The 24,380-nt window shown below is 48.1% G+C and overlaps 1 protein-coding gene across 2 annotated transcripts; it reads right to left on the reverse strand.

Moving 5' to 3' along the window:
- Positions 1–27: 27 nt before the first annotated feature.
- On the reverse strand, positions 28–4,222 carry LOC8029314. 2 transcript variants are annotated; one of them, XM_042290836.1, is made up of 4 exons: positions 3,878–4,222; positions 2,564–2,684; positions 1,818–1,914; positions 28–1,235 (listed from the first exon to the last, which is right to left on the reverse strand). In XM_042290836.1, the coding sequence occupies exon 4, from the start codon at positions 687–689 to the stop codon at positions 90–92; it is 600 nt and encodes a 199-aa protein (XP_042146770.1). In that variant the 5' UTR covers positions 690–1,235; positions 1,818–1,914; positions 2,564–2,684; positions 3,878–4,222; the 3' UTR covers positions 28–89. The 2 variants fall into 2 exon arrangements, with proteins under 2 accessions (XP_042146770.1, XP_042146771.1); XM_042290837.1 differs by lacking the exon at positions 3,878–4,222 and adding an exon at positions 2,905–3,278.
- Between the last annotated feature and the right edge of the window lie 20,158 nt (positions 4,223–24,380).

The raw sequence follows: 24,380 nt of genomic DNA on the forward strand, positions 1-24,380 counted from the left end.
CATTCAAAGCACACACTGGGGCAGAGGTCTGGTTTGGTCGAGCCCAGGGCTTTATTGAAGCGGCCACAAAATCGGTTACAAGACGATGGCTAGACGTCGAACGGGTCAACTCGGCGGTTGAGGTCGAGGAGGTCGTTGACGAAATCTACGTCCTCGTAGAGATCGGCAACTCCTCGCAGCGTCTTCAGCAGCTCCCCGGCCGACACGCCCACCTCCGCCGCGCATTCAGCCGAGACCTTGGTTGCAGCCTCGACCTCCGGCGACCTCTCGGTCGCGGAGGCAAAGAGGTAGAAGGGCAGCTTGACCTCGGCGCGCGAGCCTTCCTTGGCGTAGAAGAGGGTGAAGACCGGGTTACGGTTGACCTCGTTGAGCTTGCAGTAGACGCCCGCGCTCGGCCCCGCCCCGTCGCGCGCCACCAGAGTGCGGAAGTCATACAGGAGGTTGCGCTTCTCGGAGTAGGCGAGCGCGCTCTGGAAGGCGCCCCCGACATACAGCACGTTGTCCCACTGCTTAATCCGGCCCGCCCGGGTCTCTCGCACGCGCCAGCGCACGTAGCGGCTGCCCATCGCCTCGTAGGAGTACTCCTTGACCGACTTGGCCGTGTTGGACTGGACAAAGTGGCCGCGGTGGGGTGGCCGGCCATCATCCATCACGGCGACAGGGAAGCCCACATGGTAGCCCGGGTCCATCAGGATCAGGCCCCCGCGGGCCCCGTCCCGCACGAGGACGCGCAGCGCGACCAGCACATGCTCTTTGACGCTCGATGCGTCCGGGGGGTCGCTGCGGCAGTAGGCCTCCACGTCTGGGATCCACTCTTCGCACGAGACGAGGAATGGGCTCGCCCCCGCGAACACCTGGCGGATCTTGCGCGCCAGGTGCAGGCTGAGCCCCACGCAGGAGAGGCCGTCCTCGACCACCCGTGCCTCGTAAGCCCGGTAGAAGTCGGCGAGGTCGGTGCCGGGACCGGCGCGCCGGTAGGCCGCGTAGAAGTGCAGTAGGTTCCCCAGGGTGTTGTAGCGGCGGGAGGTCAGCTCCGCGCGCACGATCCCTTCCAGCTGGCCGAGGAAGGTGGTCAGCTCGGCCGTGGTGCGGAAGGAGAGCGGCGCGGCGCGAATGGGCTCCCAGCGTGGCTGCGCCAGGAGCCTCGGGGCGGCTGCACCGGTGGCGGGGGTTTCAGCCCCCTGGGGGAGAGTCTTCACATGTCCGTTGTCCTTCAGAGGCTGCTCGTCGTTCACCTGGAACAGCAATCAGACGGGGCGTTAAGAAGGGCCCGCCGTCGGAAGGGATAACTATGGCCCGTCGGGGACCGGTCTTCGCTAAGTCCGAGCGCCGCATTTTTGGCCGCACAAAGGTAGGCTCCGCTTCTGAGCTAGCGTAGGTCCTCGACGGAAAATGATTTCCAAAAGGTCCCCACTAATTCTGCCATAAAGCTCTAAAGCTGTCGATGGATATGGTGGATTATTCGGCTCGTTCCATGAGCAAACTGCCTCAACGTATTCTATATCTGTCCAAGCCCGGTAACTGCCAGTTCGCACATGCGGTGCAGCACCGAGACAGTGCAAACTCTGGGCTGCATTGGCGCTAGTGTCGGCACTGGCTCAGCGCCAGGTTAGTGCTGCATTGTGTGTATAAACAGAAAAAGTCCAGGTCACAGGCAATGCTGCTATAGCACAAAGTCTGGAGTTATGGTACGCCATACGTGTGAAGAGGCCTTAAGTCTCTCGGAGATTGTTGGGTCTTCTCTGCCAGCTGAGAGCCGAACACCGGCATAATGCTGTATACAGCGAATGTGGCCGACAGGCAGGGGTGGGACTCACCGTTTGGGCCGCTTCATGGTGGTGGAGGGGGCACTTGTCATCCTTGGGAACGGATACGAAGCTCCCACGCCGAAAAATGCACGCAAGGCCGACCAACCTGCACAAAAAGGGGTGTTAGGTCGACCACTTGACAACCATACAGGGTTGTCGCTAACTTTGAAAGATTCTAATGGCTGCATATTTGTTTTGCAACCTACTAGACCCCATCCTAAATATAAATGCAAGCACGGGAAATTTGGGATGCCTTTTGCGGCATGTCTTTTCGTCTCGTCATTTGTCAATCAATGCCTCGATGATATGCTAGTTGAATAAATAAACAAGCCAGGTAAACAAAATACTTTCTTCAGACCTCGGCAGACGGTTGAGGTTTGTTTGCAAGAACCTTAACTTTAATGCCCTTTTTGTTTTGTTTTTCTCCAGCAATGGAATTTCTGGTTGTGGCCCGATTATTGAAACATTCGTCGAAAGGACGACTGCCAAATATTTCACCACAAATTGCAATAGACCCCTTTCAAAGTTATGCCCTGTAAAGTTTGATAAAATGCAGCACAGTGACGTGCCCAAAAGACACCATAGAATAGCTTTTATAATGTTCTTGCTGTTTACACTGGTCCTCCAGGATGCAGGGTTTTCTATGCTTTCAGCAGAAGCCCACAATATTTTGAAAGGGGGCGTGCCTACTGGTTACTTAGACTGGCATGTCCCGTCGGCAAATTGGATGGGACATCGAATGAACAGCCACCTACCATGACAAGAAGTGGAGAAGTACTCTGAGTCAAGATGGCCATTCTGAGACGAAGAGGCAGACCAGGGACAATAATGGTGCCAGGTAGTTGCCGTTCACTTCAATCTCCTCAAGGTGCTGATCTGAAAAGGGGACAACACTCTCGTCAAGACAGCTTTCCGAAGTAGCAGACGACAGCCCGCGTGCCATTACGAGCACACTGGGTCAGCCAGGCGCCTCTCGCAGAGCACCCCTTCCGCAGAAAACGAACGATTGCAGAATGGCTGCGAATCGAACGATACCGCCGAGCAGAAAATTTTATACTGCGAGACACCCCGTTTTGATAAGACGCGTTAAACCGACCCGAGGACAAGAGATCTCGTCGGCCTTGACAAAGGCAATCGAAGGCTGTCAGGTGGGCTGACAAACTGCGAAAGAACCTTTTCTGGTGGGGTTCCCCCCGACTTCGTTGACATCCGATCATCTCTCCCCTGGAAGTGGTCGCGTGCGCGGAAGGAAGCTGTTATCTGCAATCTGGATGTCCGCTGACGGTACCAACGAGTGGCTGCTCAGCCTTTTATGGCAACCTTGGCGCCGCGACCACTTCAGACGCCGATAGGAACTGCTGCCAATCTCTTTGGCAATCGAAGCAGACGTCGGGAGTGTCCCGATCGGCAGACAGAGTCGACGATTGCGTAACGAGCGCCGAGTTTACGTAATCTGACACGTAGCAATCACGCGCGAAGCACGCTTGTACCACTGCAACCGAGCACAAAAACAAAACGAAAAAAAAAAAAACCCGCCACTCTGCAATCTATTTTTTGTGCACGTGTCTCGGATTCGTGACGTAATGCGTCGGCGCTTGCCGTGAAGCCTCAGCTGACGCACAACAAAACACAACGCTGGCGTTACGTTCAAATAAACCTACAGGATCGTATCTACCGTTTCGATGGAAAGCTACGCGCAATAAGTAGCGGTCGGGCCCAACACCCATGTTCGGGCCGGAGACTACGTAAACGAACGCGTCCGCAGTGAACGGTGTCGCGATCTTGGTCGCGATGGGATGCAATGCGCAATGTCTCGCCTGTCGTTGGAAAAGCCTACGCATGCGGTCTTTCTGCGCACCGTGCCCCGCAAGTGCTGTGTCTCTGATCGCGGCTGCCGCGGCGTCCAGCAGCGCCGTTCGCAGGTCAGGTCAGATCTCGAAGCGGTCACGGGAGGTGTCTTCCCCGAACGGCGGGGGGGCATCCCAAATGCGTGCACTGACCCCACAACTCGAGCGCGTCGGCTGCCATGTCGTCGACGAAAGAGGCTTAGGAATCGCTGTGGTACTTACCCATACAACGGTGTGCTCCGACGGTCTAACCAAGGAGACAAGGGGACTCGCCCTCCCAAGAAACGAAAACTGCCCCTAAAACTAAACGCGTCTTCTCGCTTGCGATGGGCAGGGCCGCCGAAGAGTCTCTTTATACGCGAGCCGGGGCGAGCCACGTGACCCGCAGCCAACCTCTACCGCTGCCTTCTGCCGTGCTGCGCCAGCTGCTGCGCCGCGCGCCAGGCCGACGATCACATGCTCGCCTGCGATAGGGAGAGACGTGTCACGTGATCACTCAGACCGGCGCGGACTGTTGACTATCAGTGCAGTATTGCAGTTGCGCCAGTGGCGTGCCTAGCAAAAAGTATTTTCCGGAAGAGGGGAAGGGGGAAAGGGGGGGGGGGGGGGGGGGGGCCGTGCTTATGGGGCTGAGTTTACACCCACCACGATTCCACCGCGGGCTGCGGTCGCCGATGCCTTTTTAATTTTAGAACTTGTTTGGGCTCACTCGGTATGTGTGGCGTTTGTTAAGCTGGAGCGATCACTTTTCCAAATACGGGGCAGGGCGCTTGGGAGCAAAAAATCCCGTGTTTTTTTCTCACCGCAAAAACAAACACCGCATCGCAAAACGCTCGGTCTCTGCCCAAATGTAGCGCTATCGCGTGGGACGAAATTCGAGGAGAAAATGGAGGCCAATGAAGTCATGCGTCTTTCTTTGACAAGGAACTGACCCCATTTCCTTATCGAAAATTTCTGAGAATCGCTTATAATTTTTGGAGCGTTTTCAGTTAACAAAAACGGTGTCCACTTTTCTCCCACACACCCTGCACTTTACTCCCTCGCTCTCTCACATCAAAGCTGCGCTTGCTCTGCCGTTTCAAGTGCAGATTTATGATTTTTTTTTTTATTTTATTGATTTTTTTTGCGCGCAAGCGCTATCGTTAACTTTTTTTTTTTTTTTTTTTTTCAGAGCGGAGCTGTGACGTTTGTCGAGGGATTGCCGATGAATGAGTCCATGGGGACCACTTCACGTCACTTATCGCGACGGATGCGGTTAATGGCTCACCAATAAAGGGTCGGTGATACTTGCGTAACTCGTCGGCAATTTTGAGAAGTTTCTGCGGACGGGAACGGAGGAATCGTAGGAGGTTGTACTTCATCAAACAATCACGCCGCACACTTTTTTTTTTTTTTTTTTTTTTTTTGTACCAATAACATTTTACAAACTGGAAGAACCAAAAAACAACAAGTCACCAATATACAGTCTCAGTTTGAGACCCGTTGCCCACTTTTTTATACACAAGTCTCCTCCTGTTTTCGAGATATTGAAAGTTCACCAGCCCTGCCTGTGCATGTTCTCCATCTTTTTTTTTTTTTTTTTTTTTTTTTGTCATTGTTTGGCAGATATTAAGCAGAAGCGGTTTGTGAGAATGCGAAAACAACCCCCTATCTCAGAATGCCAAGAATTCTCACTTCGGTTGCGAAGGGAAAAAAAAAAAAAAGGGGGGGGGGGGGTGTATATAGTTTGTGTACTTAGCGTCGTAGTAAGTTTTGGGAGCGACGTAATCGATCTGGGATGGTGTGGGAGAGGAGACCCGTTTCACCTTCCGTCCAAGCGCAGCAGATCTCAGAAGCCATCGGAGCCAATCCAAGGCCGTGTCACGTGACCTTAGAGAGGGGGCACAGCGACGCGCGGAGAGCGTACCATTATTCACTGGCTACGTCCACAGAACGGTATTTGCGTAGCTCGCAGCGTCCGCTGCGTCCGGACGCAAGGTGAAGCGGAGGTGGTCCGGTACTCAATCCAAGTAATCAAGTTACTTGTAATCGATTACTTTTTGGAGTAGGAGCTCAGATGATATTGTTTTGCGCTATCGCAAACTGTTTTTTTATTTTTTATTTTTTTTTAACATTTCTGGAGGACGGAAAAGCCTTTCCTGTGATTTCAGACAAAGCTTCAGATAACTGGCAACCATGATCTTAAAGGTCGACGACCAGACTCGAGATACTGCAGGGCAGAAAGCCCGAGGGAGAAGGAAACAGGCAACGGTGGAAGGGGGAAGAGGAGGAACCGAGGGAAAAGTGGAAAGCGGGAACTGGTCGTCGACCTGCAAAATATTTTTCAACCAGGGTGAAAATCTTTCTCGCCACCCTTCCCATTTCTTCCTCTCCGACTGCTATCTTGTCGCCGTGGGGACTCCTTTTGTTGCTGCATCTAGTTGCCGAAAACGCCGCGGGATCTTATCCGGGTTCTTCCAGCCCCAAAATGCAGCAACAAAATGAGTCCCCCCGCCCTCAAATTAACGCAACTGCGTATGTTTTTTTTTTTTTTTTTTTTTTTGCCGTACAGTCATACATGGCATTAAATAGAAGCGTTTTATCAGCTCATTTCAAGAGTGGGAAAGGGGAAAGGGAAGAGTGGCGAGCAGGATTTTCACCATGGTTGAAACAAATATTTTGCAGTTCTGAAGGGTCGTTACTCTGAAGCGTAGCTTATTTAGTGGCTGTATTGTAGACCACTGTCGGAACAGGAAGGCAGAGAGAGCCGGGAAAGGAGGGGAGGGGGGGGGGAAGAGTTTTTTTTTTTTTTTCCTTTTAATGAGGGTATTGGCTTTTTGCGGAGCATTATTAATTTCCCTCTTTTTATGTAGGTGCATTTTCGATTAGATATTACCAAGACGTACACGTTTCAAAAGCATCGCTTCTTCCTTCGACAACCAAATCCTGTAAGAACTACTTTGCGCGACGTATGATACGATAAATTGTGCTAGCTGGTGGTACATTTCAGGATTAAAAGCGCTAAAAAATGAGAACGTGTAAAAGAAGACACACACAGTAGAGCGCACTTGCAACTGAGGTTTAATCTGATTTAAACCAAAGAAGAAACATATATGCCTTATCAACAACCATCCACGTCATGTAAATTGATTATTGAACAATGTATTTACATGACGTGGATGGGCTGTTGACAAGGCATATATATTTCTTCTTTGGTTTAAATCAGATTAAACCTCAGTTGCAAATGCGCTCTACTGTGCGTGTCTTCTTTTACTCGTCCTCGTCTTTTAGCGTTTTTAATCCTGAAAAAGTATGATACGACCCGACCCCCGCCCCCTTTTCGCAACCTCTACCTATACATTTCTTCCGACGTCTCTGATCCCGATATGGCGGGTTCGAATCCCGACCGAGATGACAAAGGCATAGTGCGGAGAAGGCGCCCTGTAACCGAGCTTTTGGGTACACGTCAAAAGATTCCCAGGTGGTCGAAATGAATCCTTAGGACTCCGCTGGGGCGTACCAGACGGTTTGGCACGTAAAAAACCCCAAAGGTTCGACATTTTCCACGTCTCGCTTGTTCCAGTACTGCTGGCACAAACTTGAACAAGAAGTTTGTGTCAGAAGTATTTCAGTGTTTGCTTATTCCCCGAGGGTTCTACTCGGTGCTTGGACGAAGGCAACAATGATTCAAGAGGTCCCGGCATACGCCGCCTTGAGAGTTCGTGTGTATGGCGCATTCCGAGGCAATGAACACGCGCCTGCTGGGCTGCGGGGCTGCACGCTGGGCAGTTGAACGGTGCACGTTGCCTGATATTACACCGATAATAAAGGAAGTCCGGAGATGCACGCTGGCCTCACATTTTTTTTTTTTTTTTTTATATAAGGAATAAAACAACCAGAAACTTTTTTTTTTTTTTTTTCGCGTGTTATTCTTCCGAAGCTTCCATTTACTTCTGTCGAAATATTGTTGGATGTCAAACCAGCTGGAAAGTGAGTTCAAAATCCGGCGAAGTTGACTCGGGTAATCAGAAAAGGCAGCTGTGCTTCCCTTCTCTGAAATCTCATTTTTGTAAAAACTTTTTTTTTCGCAGCTTTCTTTTTTTTTTTTTTTTTTTTTTTGCGTTTAGAGTTATAGATAAAGGAAGAATTTGGCCAACGGGCCTGGCCTGCTTGACAGCTCGTTAGCTTGACAGTACGTCAAACGAACGCCATGGCCACGCCCCCATTAGGCATCTTCGAGCCAACCGACGGCTTGGCTGTCGGTTTTCTTTTAACGAATGACTGTCCTAATCTGTTTTAGGGCAACATTTATGTTGTCTCGTGTTTGTCAGAAACTACATAAAGTTAGTTCCCGGTTTCCCTGCAAATTTTCCTCCGCGCGCCCAAAATGCCGAGAGAGAAAACAAGTGGAAAGGAGGTAACTACCACTACCAGACACTTCGCTTGGAACACTCCGGGTTTCCCTCGGTTTTAATACAGGGAGTTGCGGAATCCCTTCTAAAGAAGTTGAAATGCTCTTCCGTTGTACCTAAGAGGAAACCGAAGAATTTTGTAGTGCTACCTTACATTCATAAGGTGTCGGACAATCTGGAAAGGATAGCATAAAAGTTCGACGTGGACGTTGTCTTCACTGCCCCGCGCAGATTGTCGAAATTGTGCGCTATGGTGAGCGGGCCGAAGGGGAAGAAACCTGTTTGTAGCAAGAAACACGTGACAAAGTTTGTGCCTTGTGCCACTGAGGTGGTTTACAGGATTCCTTTAACGTGTGGTCGTGTTTACATAGGGCAGACGGGACGTTGCTTAAATTATCGACTTCGAGAGCATGCGGCTTCTCTTGGCAACAATTACGGTTCCCACTTACCGGGGCATTGTAAAACTTGTGGTTGTTCCCCCACGCTGGACGGTGCGCAGGTGGAGGGACGAAACAAAGGAAGGTCGGAACGAGAGTTGCTGGAGGCAGCAAAAATACATGATTGTGACAAAGACGTTTGCATAAGCGTCGCATCGGTGTATATGCAGCCGAAAGAGTACAGTTTCATTAACAATATCTAACTTGACAATATTAACGCGGCGTTTTTTCTATTCTTTTCTCGTTCGGATTTTGCGGCGGGGTGATATAGCTGTTTTGCTGACTTTTTGGAACAGGCGGTGGGCGGTATGAATGGGCGGATTTGGCGGTACGCCCTGTTTTCGTTGAACGAGACTAAGCGCGTGCATGGCGATAGCAAAGTTGGAAGCTTGCCAGTTAGCGTTTGTCCTGTGTGCTTCTTCGTCTTTTTGTCCCGTCTCTTTTGCACTATTTTTAATATGAATGAGGTAACTACCGACTCAATATTGGTCTATTTTTTTTTTTCGCGAAAAATTAATATCTTGGCACTGTCCCACCAACCAGACTCCAGACCTTTTCATTTCAGTAGTTGCCTGACCGGCGGGTAGAGGGCGCTGGCGCACTCGCCGCCAACTTTCTGCAGCGACAAAGAGTTGGAAATAGTTGTTGAAAGAATAGAGGCAGCAGTTTCAGGGCACCGGCATACAGATTGGACCTATGAGAGCCTAACTAGGCTTTTTGCTCTAGAAGTAGACAAAGTTAAGAGTAAACGAAAGGGGAAGCAAGGACATAGACCAAAAAGCTGGTGGGACAAAGAAGTGAAGCAAGCGATACAAAAACGTCAGGAAGCCTCTAGAGAACACAGGTATTCCAAGCGTAGTGGGGAGTCCGAAACGGAAGTAAAAAGAAAATGGGACAATTTTATAACATGTCGCCGAGAGGCATCCAGTTTGATCAATGCGAAAATTCAGAGAAAGGGTGAGGAATGGATGAGTAATGTAAGTAAGAAAGATAGAAACGCTGCCAAGAAGTTTTGGGAGCACTTGAACTCACTCGGTGAAACAACGCAAGCTAGACAGAGGTTCATACTCTCGCATCAGGGAGATCAATTAGAGGGAGATGATGCGATACAATATATAGGAGCAGTGATGGAGGAGAAATTTCGGGAACGGTTACATGTGGAAGATAGGAGAACCGAAGGAAGTAGCAGTCCAGTTTGTGACATCGCGGATTTTGGACAAAGAGAATGGGAAAAGGCGGAACGAAGAGTCCCTAGTGGCACGTCGACAGGCACAGATGGTATCCCTATCAAGCTGGTGAAGAATTTGGGTCCTAAATCTAAGGCAAAACTAAGGGAGGTAGTGAGTACCATGATAACAAAAGGAAATATTCCAGATGAATGGAGGCTTAGTAGGATGAGTATGATATATAAGGGAAAGGGAGATAAGTCTGATATTAGGAATTATCGTCCTATAACCGTGACACCGGTTATTTACAGGTTGGTAATGCAGATTATAAAGAACAGACTGGAGGAATGGGTAGATTGCGAGGGCATACTGGGCGAATTACAGAACGGGTTTCGAAAACAAAGAAGGCTGGAGGACAATTTATTTTCTCTAACACAGTGTATAGAAATAGCGCAAAAAGAAAACAGACAGCTCTGGCTGGCATTTCTGGATATCAAGGGTGCCTATGACAATGTGAACCAAAGAAACCTGTGGGACACAATGGAGAACTTAAACCTAGATGAAGGACTAACAGCACTATTAAGGAACATTTACAAAGATAACAAGGTGATTATAACATGGGAAGGAAAGGCGACAGGGAAAATAGAGATAAGACGAGGCCTTAGGCAGGGGTGCCCGTTATCGCCTTTGCTGTTTATGTTGTATCTGAGAGGATTGGAGGATAGACTAGAGAAGAGTGGGCTTGGGTTCAACCTTTCTTACAGTAAGCTAGGCCAAAAAATTCAGCAATCCTTACCGGGATTGATGTATGCGGATGATATTGTACTAATGGCTAACAACAGGACAGAGTTGCAGGAATTAATGAGCATCTGTGGTAGGGAAGGAGAGGAATTAGGTTTAGAATTCAGTAGCGAAAAATCGGCAGTCATGATTTTTAACGAGGATGAAGTTGAGAGGCTGAAGATACAGAATATTACAGTTGAGAGAGCTAGTAAATACAAGTATCTAGGAGTATGGATATGTGATGGTGCAGAATATCTCAGAGACCATGAAAAGTATATAATAGGTAAGGGCAACAGAAATGCAGCTGTAATGAAAAATAGAGCACTTTGGAATTACAACAGGTATGAGGTGGTGAGAGAGATTTGGAAAGGGGTCATGGTGCCTGGCTTGACTTTTGGAAACGCAGTGCTATGCATGAAATCCGAAGTGCATGCGAGACTAGAAATAAAACAGCGCGGAGTAGGTAGACTGGCTTTGGGGGTACATTGCAAAACGCCAAACCAGGGAGTGCAGGGAGACATGGGATGGGCATCATTTGAGAGCAGGGAAGCGGTGAGCAAGGTGGAATTTGAGGATAGGTTGAGGCAAATGGACGGGGAGCAATGGGCACGAAAGGTTTTCAGCTATTTATACATGAGGAGTGTAGACACAAAGTGGAGACAGCGCACTAGGAAATTAAGAGGAAAGTTTTTGGGCTATAGCGAAGATACGGAAGAGCAAGTCTCAGTTAAGAAGAAAGTTAAGGCCACAGAAAGAGATTGGTGGCTAGAGGGAATGCAGACAAAGACGGCTCTGGAAAGCTATAGATTAAACAAAAGAGTTATTGCCAAAGAAAGCATTTATGACAATTCTAGGGGAAGCTCATTGCTGTTTGAGGCAAGAACGGGTGTTCTGCGAACCAGAACATACAGAGTGAAGTACCAGGAAATTGATACAGTGTGCACTGCTTGTGGAGAGGAGGACGAGACGGCTGAGCACTTGATACTCTACTGTAAAGGGCTTCACCCTATGCCTACCGAAGACAACATAGATTTAATAAAGTCATTGGGTTTTAGAGACAGCGAAGGGAGAGTGGATTTCAAGACTGTAGAGATTACCAAGCAAAGATTAAGTGAATGGTGGCAGAAATCGAGAGAAAACTAGGTATTTTCTTATCCACTGATGGCAAGGGGGTTTCATAGCCTCACTTTCTTTGCACTGCGGAGTGAATATAGATTTCACATTTAAATATTCTAAGCTTAAATGGTAAAACAAAATGGCTAGGTGGCGTAAGCTACCGCCCGATCCAAAGGGCTCAGCCGTATTCATCCATCCATCCATCCATCCATCCATTAGGTTGCTTCAATTTGGTCGGTTTCGGTTTCAACGTGCACGCGATTGTGATGCTGTTTCATGTTCCTTTCGATTAATTTTGCGATATGAATTCCTTTCCAGTAGCACAGAGCGAATGAAACAATATGGTTGAGCCACTTGGCAAGCCACGAAGAGGTTTCGAGCCTAAATTGCGATATTTTTTTACGAACACTATGTGCGTCTGATTCCGTCCATCGTTAACTTCGGCCAGGTTCGGCGATGAAACGTCTGCGCTGATGCACAGGGAGGAGCACCATTGTCCACGACCGTACCCGTGGACACTAATCTTCAGAAGAAAAAAAAAATAAAGATCAGGACAAGCTCCGCCTGCAGCGTGCGCTCTTTGCCTGCAGCCGTGCCTTGGCTGTGCGTGCACCGAGCGGCACGGAAGGTAGATAGCTCGCGCTCAAGTCAGATATTGAACTCATCATCTTATATTGCAACAGACTATATTGCATGAGTGCTTAGTGAAAAATCGGGTCGACAACATGATTAACAATCTGCTGAATCACCAAAAACAGATGAACTGACGAGTTTACTGCTCGATGTTTGGTTTCCGTACACCAACCTTTTCCAACTTCGAGACTGGAAACGTCTTTTATAATGACTAGAAAAGTTTCATATAATCACGTAGATAATATAAAGAAAGTAATATTGTCTCGGCCTGTTTTATTTAAAGGAATTAAGCGCTAGAGAAATATTTTGATAGACCAGCGTAGGCTGACTAGAAAATTTCTTTAACTAAAGTACTCATTAACAGCATTTCAAGATATTGGCCTTATGAAATAAATTATTTGTTTGCTTATGACGTTCTCAAGGTATTAGAATGGTGAGAGAAGTGAATGTCAGACTTAAAATAAAGTCTGATATTCATCTTCCATAAAATTTGCCGAATGAATTGAAGAGCGCGAAAGAAATGATCTCCGATAAGTTTGGCTGAAGTCGAACGCCAGGCGCCGCCCAATGGACCTGTGTAGAAAGCTGTTCACTGATTTGAAACGATGCGCTTTGCACATTTGGACGTCGTCCTTCTACTGAAAGTAACTCCTATTTGCCGTCGACAACCGGCTGCACTCAGGTGATTTTTATGCAGAAGGATTCTTTTCAGCGTCACATTTTGTGACTCATAGGCACTATCAAGTTGTCTGTGACAGTTTCTTACGTGGGGAGTCCAAATATTTGTGTTCAAATAAATTAATTCAAACTGCATGGTTATATTGAAAAATGACTTAAGCAACTGAAAGACTATGGACATGGGACTAAAGCACAATATACTATTCCGTGGAATTCATAGTATACCGATAAAGCGAATGCTTATATCACACACGCGATTAAGAACGTAAAACAGATATAGGTGTGATATTGCGAACAAACAAGTTGCCTAATGTTAAGGTACCATTATTTATAGCATAAAAGTAATTCAAACGAAACGTTTGTTCCCGCGTCTTGTCCACAACTTTCCTAGTGAAATTAAAAAAAAAAAAAACTGTTTTCGATCTGTTGTAATTACAAAACACCATGCTTTCAAGAACAACACGTGGCTAATTACGCTAAGTGTTTTTGTGTCCTCCCTTGACACCAACGCGCACTCATATATATAATAACATTGGGCTTCCTATTGCAAATGTTCCGCCCTTATTAGTAACCAAACCTCAGTTCTCGTAAGTTATTGGTATTTGAACCCTCGAGGCTCTTTTCAAGTCATATGTAGTCAATCTGCGCAAGTGTTAATGCTGAATCCTGTTCCTATAAAGCCTTTTCACACGTATCCGGCACGCCGACGGTAAAAAAAGTATTCAAAACGTGTTACAAAATTAACTACAGAAGTTGCGCGCACAATGATGTAATGCAATTGCATGGTAAGTGTAAGTATCGGACGACACTTTACGGAGTAAGGCAAGAGACGCGGTGAAGCGCGACGAAAAACACGAATTCAGCGCATCCGCCATGGCGCGGACGGGAGAGCGGAGCAACAAGTTGAAGCAACCTAATGGCGGCCGCATCACGTGATTCCAAGATGGCAGCGCCCATGCGGCGGAGGGTGAAAAGACCCCCCGACACCCCGCCCCCCCTCCCCTTTCCTGTTCTGAATGCACCTGTATCCGCCCTCGAGCATACTACTGCCTCGGAAACGCTTTCTAAACCGCTCGCCTGAAAAATAAATTAATAAGTTGCATGTTTATGCACGCAATGTAAAAGTAGTACAGTGACGTCAAAAGCAACGTAGAATGTTAGTCGGAATGCTCGTTTGTGCTGCGCGCGCATTAATGTACGTAACACAGGCATTTAAACACTTAAGATCGCCGGTTTTCTCTGTATTTCTCTCAGTAGTTAAGGACCGTCAGCAAAACAGCGGCGAGATATTTCAATGGCTCCTTCCTATTAGACTGCAGGATTGACGATTGCCAGTGACAATTTATAATGGCGTGCGCAAAGAGCAATGTGCAAGTTTGTAGTCGTCAAATTTGACAGCCTGACATTCCTTTTGTTTCTATTAATGACAGTAGAATTCATAGCACTAAAGGCCCCACACACAGTTGCGGAGAGCGCTTGTGCGTTTGACTGCGCTGCGGCTGCGAGAAACAAGGACATGATCCCTGCTTCTTATGTCGCGTGCCAAGCACTCAAGCTTGAATTGGATTCCACGCTTCCGACGAAGCACAGATGTGCCGCGGGGACTCGCTTTCGTTTCTCAGTTCAACGCAGTGGAACGCACTCAAACACAAATGTGTGTATCGGCTTTTCCATGGTAAGCGTTTGGCCAATCATCGGAGAAAGCCGACCACAGTGTTTGGTCGCGCACATCGCTAAGAGTGGTGGAAAGTACTAAAATTTACTTGAATGGTAAATTTTAATGCCCGCCAGTACCCTTTGGAAGTGAAATGCCAAAAGTGAAATGCCAAATGCCAAAAACCTGCAAAATATTTTTCAACCAGGGTGAAAATCTTTCTCGCCACCCTTCCCGTTTCTTCCTCTCCCACTGCTATCTTGTCGGCGTGGGGACTCCTTTTGTTGCTGCATCTCGTTGCCGAAAAGGCCGCGGGATCTTATCCGGGTTCTTGCAGCCCCAAAATGCAGCCACAAAATGAGTCCCCCCGCCCTCAAATTAACGCAACTGCGTATGTTTTTTTGTTTTTTTTTTGCCGTACAGCCATACATGGCATTAAATAGAAGCGTTTTATCAGCTCATTTCAAGAGTGGGAAAGGGGAAAGGGAAGAGTGGCGAGCAGGATTTTCACCATGGTTGAAACAAATATTTTGCAGTTCTGAAGGGTCGTTACTCTGAAGCGTAGCTTATTTAGTGGCTGTATTGTAGACCACTGTCGGAACAGGAAGGCAGAGAGAGCCGGGAAAGGAGGGGGGGGGGGGGGGTGAAGAGTTTTTTTTTTTTTTTCCTTTTAATGAGGGTATTGGCTTTTTGCGGAGCATTATTAATTTCCCTCTTTTTATGTAGGTGCATTTTCGATTAGATATTTGTTATCTTACCAAGACGTACACGTTTCAAAAGCATCGCTTCTTCCTTCGACAACCAAATCCTGTAAGAACTACTTTGCGCGACGTATGATACGATAAATTGTGCTAGCTGGTGGTACATTTCAGGATTAAAAGCGCTAAAAAATGAGAACGTGTAAAAGAAGACACACACAGTAGAGCGCACTTGCAACTGAGGTTTAATCTGGCTTAAACCAAAGAAGAAACATATATGCCTTATCAACAACCATCCACGTCATGTAAATTGATTATTGAACAATGTATTTACATGACGTGGATGGTTGTTGACAAGGCATATATATTCCTTCTTTGGTTTAAATCAGATTTAACCTCAGTTGCAAGTGCGCTCTACTGTGTGTGTCTTCTTTTACTGGTCCTGGTCTTTTAGCGCTTTTAATCCTGAAAAAGTATGATACGACCCGACCCCCGCCCCCTTCTCCCAACCTCTACCCATACATTTCTTCCGACGTCTCTGATCCCGATATGGCGGGTTCGAATCCCGACCGAGGTGCCTGGAGTATGACAAAGGCATAGTGCGGAGAAGGCGCCGTGTAACCGAGCTTTTGGGTACACGTCAAAAGATTCCCAGGTGGTCGAAATGAATCCTTGAGACTCCGCTGGGGCCTGCCAGATGGTTTGGCACGTAAAAAACCCCAAAGGTTTGACATTTTCCACGTCTCGCTTGTTCCAGTGCTGCTGACACAAACTTGAACAAGAAGTTTGTGGCAGCAGTATTTCATTGTTTGCTTATTCCCCGAGGGTTCTACTCGGTGCTTGGACGAAGGCAACAATGATTCAAGAGGTCCCGGCATATGCCGCCTTCAGAGTTCGTGTGTATGGCGCATTCCGAGGCAATGAACACGCGCCTGCTGGGCTGCGAGGCTGCACGCTGGGCAGTTGAACGGTGCACGTTGCCTGATATTACACCGATAATAAAGGAAGTCCGAAGATGCACGCTGGCCTCACTTTTTTTTTTTTTTTTGATATAAGGAATAAAACAACCAGAAACTTTATTTTATTTCTTTTTCGCGTGTTATTCTTCCGAAGTTTCCATTTACTTCTGTCGAAATATTGTTGGATGTCAAACCAGCTGGAAAGTGAGTTCAAAATCCGGCGAAGTTGACTCGGGTAATGCAATTCTCCATAACACGAGGGTCGTCAGAAAAAGCAGCTGTGCTTCTCTTCTCCAAAATCTCATTTTTGTAAAAACATTATTATTTTTTTTTGCGGCCTTTTTTTTTGCGTTTTTAGAGTTATAGATAAAGGAAGAGTTTGGCCAACGGGCCTGGCCTGCTTGACAGCTCGTTAGCTTGACAGTACGTCAAACGAACGCCATCGCCACGCCCTCTTCGAGCCAACCGACGGCTTGGCTGTTGGTTTTCTTTCAACGAATGACTGTCCTAATCTGTTTTAGGGCAACATTTATGTTGTCTCGTGTTTGTCAGAAACTACATAAAGTTAGTTCCCGGTTTCCCTGCAAATTTTCCTCCGCGCGCCCAAAATGCCGAGAGAGAAAACAAGTGGAAAGGAGGTGACTACCGACTCAATATTGGTCTATTCTTTTTTTCGCGTAAAATTAATATCTTGGCACTGTCCCCCCCCCCCCCCCCCCCTTCCTGTTCTGAATGCACCTGTATCCGCCCTTGAGCATACTACTGCCTCGGGAACGCTTTCTAAACCGCTCGCCTGAAAAATAAATAAATAAATTGCATGTTTATGCACGCAATGTAAAAGTAGTACAGTGACGTCAAAAGCAACGTAGAATGTTAGTCGGAATGCTCGTTTGTGCTGCGTGCGCATTAATGTACGTAACACAGACATTTAAACACTTAACATCGCCGGTTTTCTCTGTATTTCTCTCAGTAGTTAAGGACCGTCAGCAAAACAGCGGCGAGATATTTCAATGGCTCCTTCCTATTAGACCAGGATTGACGATTGCCAGTGACAATTTAGATGGCGTGCGCAAAGAGCAATGTGCAAGTTTGTAGTCGTCAAATTTGACAGCCTGACATTCCTTTTGTTTCTATTAATGACAGTAGAATTCATCACACTAAAGGCCCCACACACAGTCGCGGAGAGCGCTTGTGCGTTTGACTGCGCTGCGGCTGCGAGAAACAAGGACATGATCCCTGCTTCTTACGTCGCGCGCCAAGCACTCAAGCTTGAATTGGATTCCACGCTTCCTACGAAGCACAGATATGCCACGGGGACTCGCTTTTGTTTCTCAGTTCAACGCTGTGGAACGCAGTGGAACACAAATGTGTGTATCGGATTTTCCATGGTAAGCGTTTGGCCAATCACCGGAGAAAGCCGACCACAGTGTTTGGTCGGGCACATCGCTAAGAGTGGTGGAAAGTAATAAAATTTACTTGAATGGTAAATTTTAATGCCCGCCAGTACCCTTTCGAAGTGAAATGCCAAAAGCGCAGAGGTCGTGGTCGCGCTAGATTATATCCAGTGGCTTTAGGTAGACATAGCAGTGGTCTCAAACTCATTTGAGCCTGGGGGCCAGATATCCCACTCCGGAAAGGTCGAGGGCCAACGGAAGAGAGGGGAGATAGAGAGAGAGAGAGAGAACTTGTGAACCTGTCAATGACATCTTTAGATTTGATTTGTTTATATGACTACTTTGGGCCCTGACCTGGTGTGATAAGAATTAAAAAAAAATGGCGCCTCCCTGCCGACGTGCTGGCATTTTTAATAGAACAAGAGAACAAGTATATATGGTCGTTCCAGCAGGAATCAACCAAGCCCAACATCTCTAAGAAAAGAAAAAAAAAAAAAAATCAGTTAATTTGACAGTTCTTGCTTTTCTGACGATTTCTTTTGCAACACTTTGAGCTCGTTTTTTTAATGGTAATAATATTTTTAAGGCGAGAATCCCGAGCTCGTAACTTTATTTCTGGCAGTAGCTAGCCTCCTGCTGATCGAGAGCACGCGCAGTCGAGGTGCATCCTTCAACGAAGAGCTCGCGCTTGCAGCCTAGCAGCGAAATTGTTGTACACTAAAAAAAAAAAGATGGGATACAAATAATAAAGCGAAACAAAGGGCATATGAACACAAATAAGTATAAACTATATGTGAATACGTTAAAAGAGCATGAGCGACTTTCCGAGCGAAAATGAATCAACGACATGAGATTACTATATGACACATGTCATTTCAAGCGCTCGAGACATGCATGGGAACCGGGACTCGCAGCCGGTTGCTTGCGGGCCGCGTCCCAGCGAGTGGGGGGCCGCGTGTTTTAGATCCTTTGACATCCACTGCACTCGTCGAACGCGTTTCAACGCGAGCGCCAAACGCAGTGGAGACAAGGGCTGCATTTGTCTCCACCGCACTTGTCGAACGCGTTCGAAAGCAAAAACTAAACGCGAGGGCGAGACGCCGGCGTTTCGTGTCGATGAGTGCAGTGGAGAGAAAGGCTTTTTCGGTCTACCGACTAATCGTTTCAATCAGAGTTCGGCGCTCTGACGTCCCTCTCGCGCTATCACCTCCTCCTCTCTCTCACGTTCTCGGCGCATACTTAGGGTTTTTTGTGGAACCCGATAAAACATGCACGCGCTCCCTGGAAAAAAAAAAAATATAAAAGAAAAACAGCGCTGGAGCTCGTGCTCCGAACGCTTTTAACAAAAGCGTTCAGAGAAAAATAATAAAATGTCTATACTTCGTTTCAGCTTCGGTCCGAGCGCGGCCGATGTTATGAGCCGAAGGGCCAATCAAACAGTGAAAGAGGCACAACGTCATGGCGTGCTCTCTGCAGTTGATAGGACCAGCCGCTAATCGCCGTCTCTCTGTGTGTGCTCCTCCGCCAACTAGTCCTATCAAGCGCAGAGAGCAAGCCATGACGCTGCGCTTTATGCGGTGTTTGACTGGCCCTTCGGCTCATAACATCGGCCGCGCTCGGACCGAAGCTGAAACGAAGTATAATGTGATTTGAACGCTTTTTTTAAAGCATCTTACGGTGCGTGAACGCATCAAAACAAGATGAACTCACAGAGCCAGAATGTGGTTGCAGTGGTGGGAGAAAAATGGGGTTCGCAGGAAATTAGAGCGTCTAAGCTCCGCGTCGAACGTCCTATCAGAGCGCGACGACTGCCTCGGGTTTTTGCAAAGAAGTGGTCCGAGCATAATCTATGCTAATCCCCTTCCAGGGGCGGGGGTCCAGTGAAATAATCCCCTCTAATCCCTTTTGAGGGGAGGGAGCCCTTTTTTTGGGTTCCACCCAGGCCAAAAACGCTACAACCTTCATATGCGCTCCGCATAGAGTGATGCCAACTGCCGGTTTTCCTTTCCCACACTTTCTTCCACCGCCATTTTGTTCCTCTCTATGGCCGTGTTCCAAACCTTACTCGATCTTACTCCAAGGTAAAGGTTTTCTACCTTGGCGTTCCAAAACCTACCCGCGTCCAGCGTTTTTCAATCTGTCTTGTCACGTGACACGACCTGTCGGAGTAACTCGGATTCATTTGGGTAAGATTTGGAACACAGCCATTGTTTCCCCGTGCGCCGGAAAGTGGCCTTTGTATCCACCGGTCCTCCCATACGAGGGAGAAAATGCTAATCCTTTCTGCGTGGGTTCCACAACGCTGCTCGGAACTTGTGAGATAAGGTGCTTGTTTCCGGGAGGGTTATAAGCCCCACGGATTATCGCCGAGAACCAAAATGGCTGCTGGTTTGTCGGCGCATCACCCTAGCAAAGCGCACATGAAAGCAGGGAGCCTTCATGTGCGCTTTGCTAGGGTGATGCCACCCTTTGTAATACCACTCGCCGACAAACCACCAGCCATTTTGTTCCTCGGCGATAATCCGTGGGGCTTATAACCCTCCCGGAAACAAGCACCTTATCTCAGAAGTTCGGAGCAGCGTTGTGGAACCCACGGAGGGAGGATTAGCATTTTCCCCCTCGGATGGGATTACCGATGGACACAAAGGCCACTTTCCGGCGCACGGGGAAACAATGAGAGAAACAAAATGGCGGTGGAAGAGGGTGTGGGAAAGGGAAACAGGCAGTTGGCATCACTCTATGCGAAGCGCACATGAAGGCACTCTAGGTCCACTCGGCCGCAAAACCGGGGACGAGGGGATTCGCAAACGTGGAAAAAAGCAGATAGCGGCCGGTGGCACTGTAGCTGACTTTCTCTGAACTATTTCGCTGGCGAATTCATGACCTTTAATTTAATTTAATAAACATCCACTTTTTGACGATGCGAACATTTTGCACATACACAATTTTGAAGCCTGAGATGGGGAATTAAAACAAAACAGTCCAAGGCAAACGCAGCTTGGGGTTTAGTGACCATAAAACGCGAGTGGATACACATTCTGGCCAAATATACCAAAACCCTGAGTGTTTGCGGGCACCATACCTCGGCAAACCTCACTCATGAGGGCCCTCACTCACCCTCATCTTCACAGGTGAGGTGAGGGTGAGTGAGTTTCTGAACCAGGAAAATTCACGAGTGTGAGGGTGAGTGAGGGCTGTGAGGGCGGTGAGGGTCGTGAGAGCTGTGAGGGCGGTGAGGGCCGTGGGGGCCATGAGGGCGGTGAGGGCGGTAGGGTATGAGGGCCATGAGTGCGTGAGGGGCGGTGAGTGCCGTGAGGGCCATGAGCGCGTGAGTGGTGTGAGGGCGGTGAGTGCGTGAGGGGTGTGAGGGCCATGAGTGCGTGAGGGCAGTGAGTGGCATGAGAGGCGTGAGGGCCGCGAGGGCGGTGAGTGCATGAGGTGGTGTGAGGGCCATGAGTGCGTGAGGCCCCCTTCAGATCGAGCATCTTTCTCAGCAATTTTGGTGTTGATGACGGGTTGTTCTCTAGCTTTCCCTAGATCGACAAGAATTGCTGAGATCGGGTCCGGCTTGAAATAAGCAAGCAACTCGGAGCAATTCGAATACGTTTGAAGCGGCTGCATCCAATCAGGGACGCAAAATTTTCGCGTGATACCTCGTGCCGGTGATGATGACACCGAAAGACTTGGTTCTGGTTTGAAATCGATCGTTTTTTTTCTAAATAAGCTGTTTCAGAAAGGTGCATTAGTTTTCTCAACGAGATTTAAGTGCATAAAAACACGTTTATAACGCGTAATTGTGTCGAAATAGTGCAAGAAAAATAAAATTTTATGATGACGATGGCAAATTGGGGCGGCCCGTGTTGCTGGTGTTGCGACGTAAAGTTTCTGGGCGAAATTGCCCCATCTGAAGCTGGCCTGAGTGGCGTGAGGGCCACCAATGCGTGAGGGGCGTGAGGGTGGTGAGTGGCGTGAGGGCGGCGAGTGGCGTGAGGGCCGTGAGGGCTGTGAGGGCGGTGAGGGCTATGAGTGCGTGAGGGCCGTGAGGGCGGTGAGGGCCCTGAGGGCGGTGAGTTTCGTGAGGGCCGTGAGGGCGGTGAGGGGCGTGATCCGTGAGGGCCTTGAGGGCCGTGAGGGCGGTGAGTGCGTGAGGGCCGTTAGGTTCAGTGAGGGTGAGTGAAGGGCTGAAGGTGAGTGTGACTGTGAGGGTGAGTGTGAGTGAGGGGCTGAAGGTGAGTGTAGCTGTGAGGGTGAGTGTGACTGTGAGGATGAGGGTGAGTGAGGGTAACCCAAAATGCCGACCTCTGGCGGGCACTACTCTGGTTCAGGCACACAGCCAGGTATTTGATTCGGGGGGGGGCATGACAATATGAAGGCAAGGGGGGAGAGGAGACTCCAACAAAATTGAAAATTTCGGGGGGGGGGGGGGAACCCCTGGCTACGTACCGGTTCACCACACCATGGGCGTACCAACCGGGGGGGGGGGGCGGCAAGGGGGGCACTCTCCCCCCCCCCCCCCAGTTTTTAGAGTGGGGAAGCAAGGCATGTGTTTTGCCCCCCCCACCCCCCCTGAAACAGCCGCCACTAGGCAGGGCAAACACTATCCGGCGGCACCCAAGGGATACTAAGGGCACCGGCCCCTGGCCCTAAGGGGGAGTGGGGAAGGGGCGAGGGGAGGGGGTCTGGTTTGCCCCCCCCCCCCTCGAAAACGAGTTGGTACGCTGCTCCATCACGCCACTTAGTACATCCGCTCTTTGTAAGACCAAGCGGGCAACGGAATGAAATGCGAGCTTGAATTGTCAGTGTCTGCTATTTCATGAAGGAAGCAATTGACAAACCGTGCTTTATTTGCAGGTTTTAAGTCACTCTGTTGCCGCACGGACGCTGAAATATGCCAGTGTGTTAAGAAATGCTCAGAACAAACGCATCAGCGGCCCCGAGATGTTTATCACCATCCGTGTGCGGGTAAAAAATTGAACATTAATTTGTCGACAAAACTCCCCCAGCACAAACCATGTGACTGCCTAATAAGCATCAGAGACAGCTAAACATAGTGACTTTACCCGAGGCTTGGGCAACATCATCATGCTTAACATTTAGTTATGTCAGCTACCTTGCCCTGTCGTATTTTGTTCGAGAAAGCTCTTGTTCTCGACACCCTCACCAAGGCTAATATCTGATCCACCTGTAATGACAATCGAAGTCGAAAGTCCCACGAAAAGTTTTTCTGGATATTCCAACAGATTGGTTTTAAGCCATACCCTTTCAGTGGTTCCATGCTCAAACGGTACAAGCTTCCTTTTGGACAGCATCATCAGTTTTCTTCAGTGTAAGTGATTATAAAGAGATCGCAACCAGCTGCCTTGTAGACAGCTGGTTGCGGAAATTTACGCCGTCTGTAACTATCTCTGCGATAGCCGAGTTGCTTGAAGTCATCGCAAATATAAACTACAGGTTGCAGTGACCAACGTTTGTAGATAAATGTTGGCAGCGTAATCGAATTAGGACACATACGTCCAAGCGCACCCCAGCGAGCAAGATGGTAGCACTCTGAAGCCGGACTTGCAAACGTGCATAGGTCACGTGACGTGGATTTCCCCCACTAAATTTAGGGGGGAACTGGATTGGTGTCTAGCCTCTAGGTCCCAAGACGTGAATTTTTTTGCTAAATTTAGTGGGGAAACTGAATTGGTCTGTGCCCCGCAACGTCAGGTCACGTCACATCAATTTTCCCCCTAAATTGAGCTGAGAAACTGAATTCGTGCATAGGTATACCGCAATATCATTTTCCTCGCTAAATTTAGTGGGAAATCCACGAACGGACAAAATTTTAAAATTGGAGTAGAGTTAAAAAGCACTTTTTTTACAGAAATGGCAGCGAATAATGGATAAAGTCAAGTGGCCATAGAGTAGTCTTACAGCAACCCCTAATCCCAAAGGGGTCAAATGCAATCCTCTCGTGGAAGAGTGTCCTTTCCTAATATTTTTAACATACTCGCTTGCAGTGACCGAGCGAGAAGTAGCGAGTTCTAAATGCTGCTGGAAAGCCGCCCTCAGTACAAACAGAGCGACGCGTCATCTGCCCGCGTTTCAGGCGATATCCCACCATTTTGTAAGAGCTGACAAAGCATCATTTTGCGATACAAATTTAACAAGACCAAATTTGAAGATTGTACTCTGAAGTCAGCAGTTGTACTTCCCTTGGAGAGCACCAAAATAATACATACTCGGAGTATGTACAGGGCGTTCCAGAGAAAAGAGAACAGTCTTTTTCGGCCCGGGTAAATAACCTACGCGTCGCAGGATGCTTAAACTCCGCGAGAATGTGACACTAGTGGTTGGAATAGAATGCGAAAATTTGAAAAGATGACGTTATTTAGATCAAAAGATAACTCAGAAAAGAAATTTCTCTACGAGCTGAAATCCACCTAAGCCCAATATAAAAATGAGAAATGACATTGTGGGTGCATGTAGTGCCTATTTTAGTGAAAAGGAGTTGTCAGCAAGAAACAAAACAATATAATCTTTCTTGCCGACGAGTGTTGTCGTCGGCTCTTTTGATCCAGGTAATGTCACATTCTCAAATTTTTGCGTTCTATCTCAACCGCTAGCATCATGTTCTCATGGAGCTTGAACTTTCTGCGAAGCATAGTCTATTTACCTGGGCCGAAAAACACAGTTCTCGTTGTTCGGGAACTCCCTGTACTATTAAGTAAAGCATAAGTTTTCTTAACCTACTCGAAGTAGTACTATAAGTACCATGTATTTAAAGTACTTCCCAACACTGGTTCTATTACTGCTGAACCAATTATGTACAAG

Source organism: Ixodes scapularis, unplaced genomic scaffold (genome assembly GCF_016920785.2).
Source record: "Ixodes scapularis isolate PalLabHiFi unplaced genomic scaffold, ASM1692078v2 PGA_scaffold1__304_contigs__length_218370807, whole genome shotgun sequence".
In the NCBI taxonomy this organism is placed as follows: Eukaryota; Metazoa; Arthropoda; class Arachnida; order Ixodida; family Ixodidae; genus Ixodes; species Ixodes scapularis.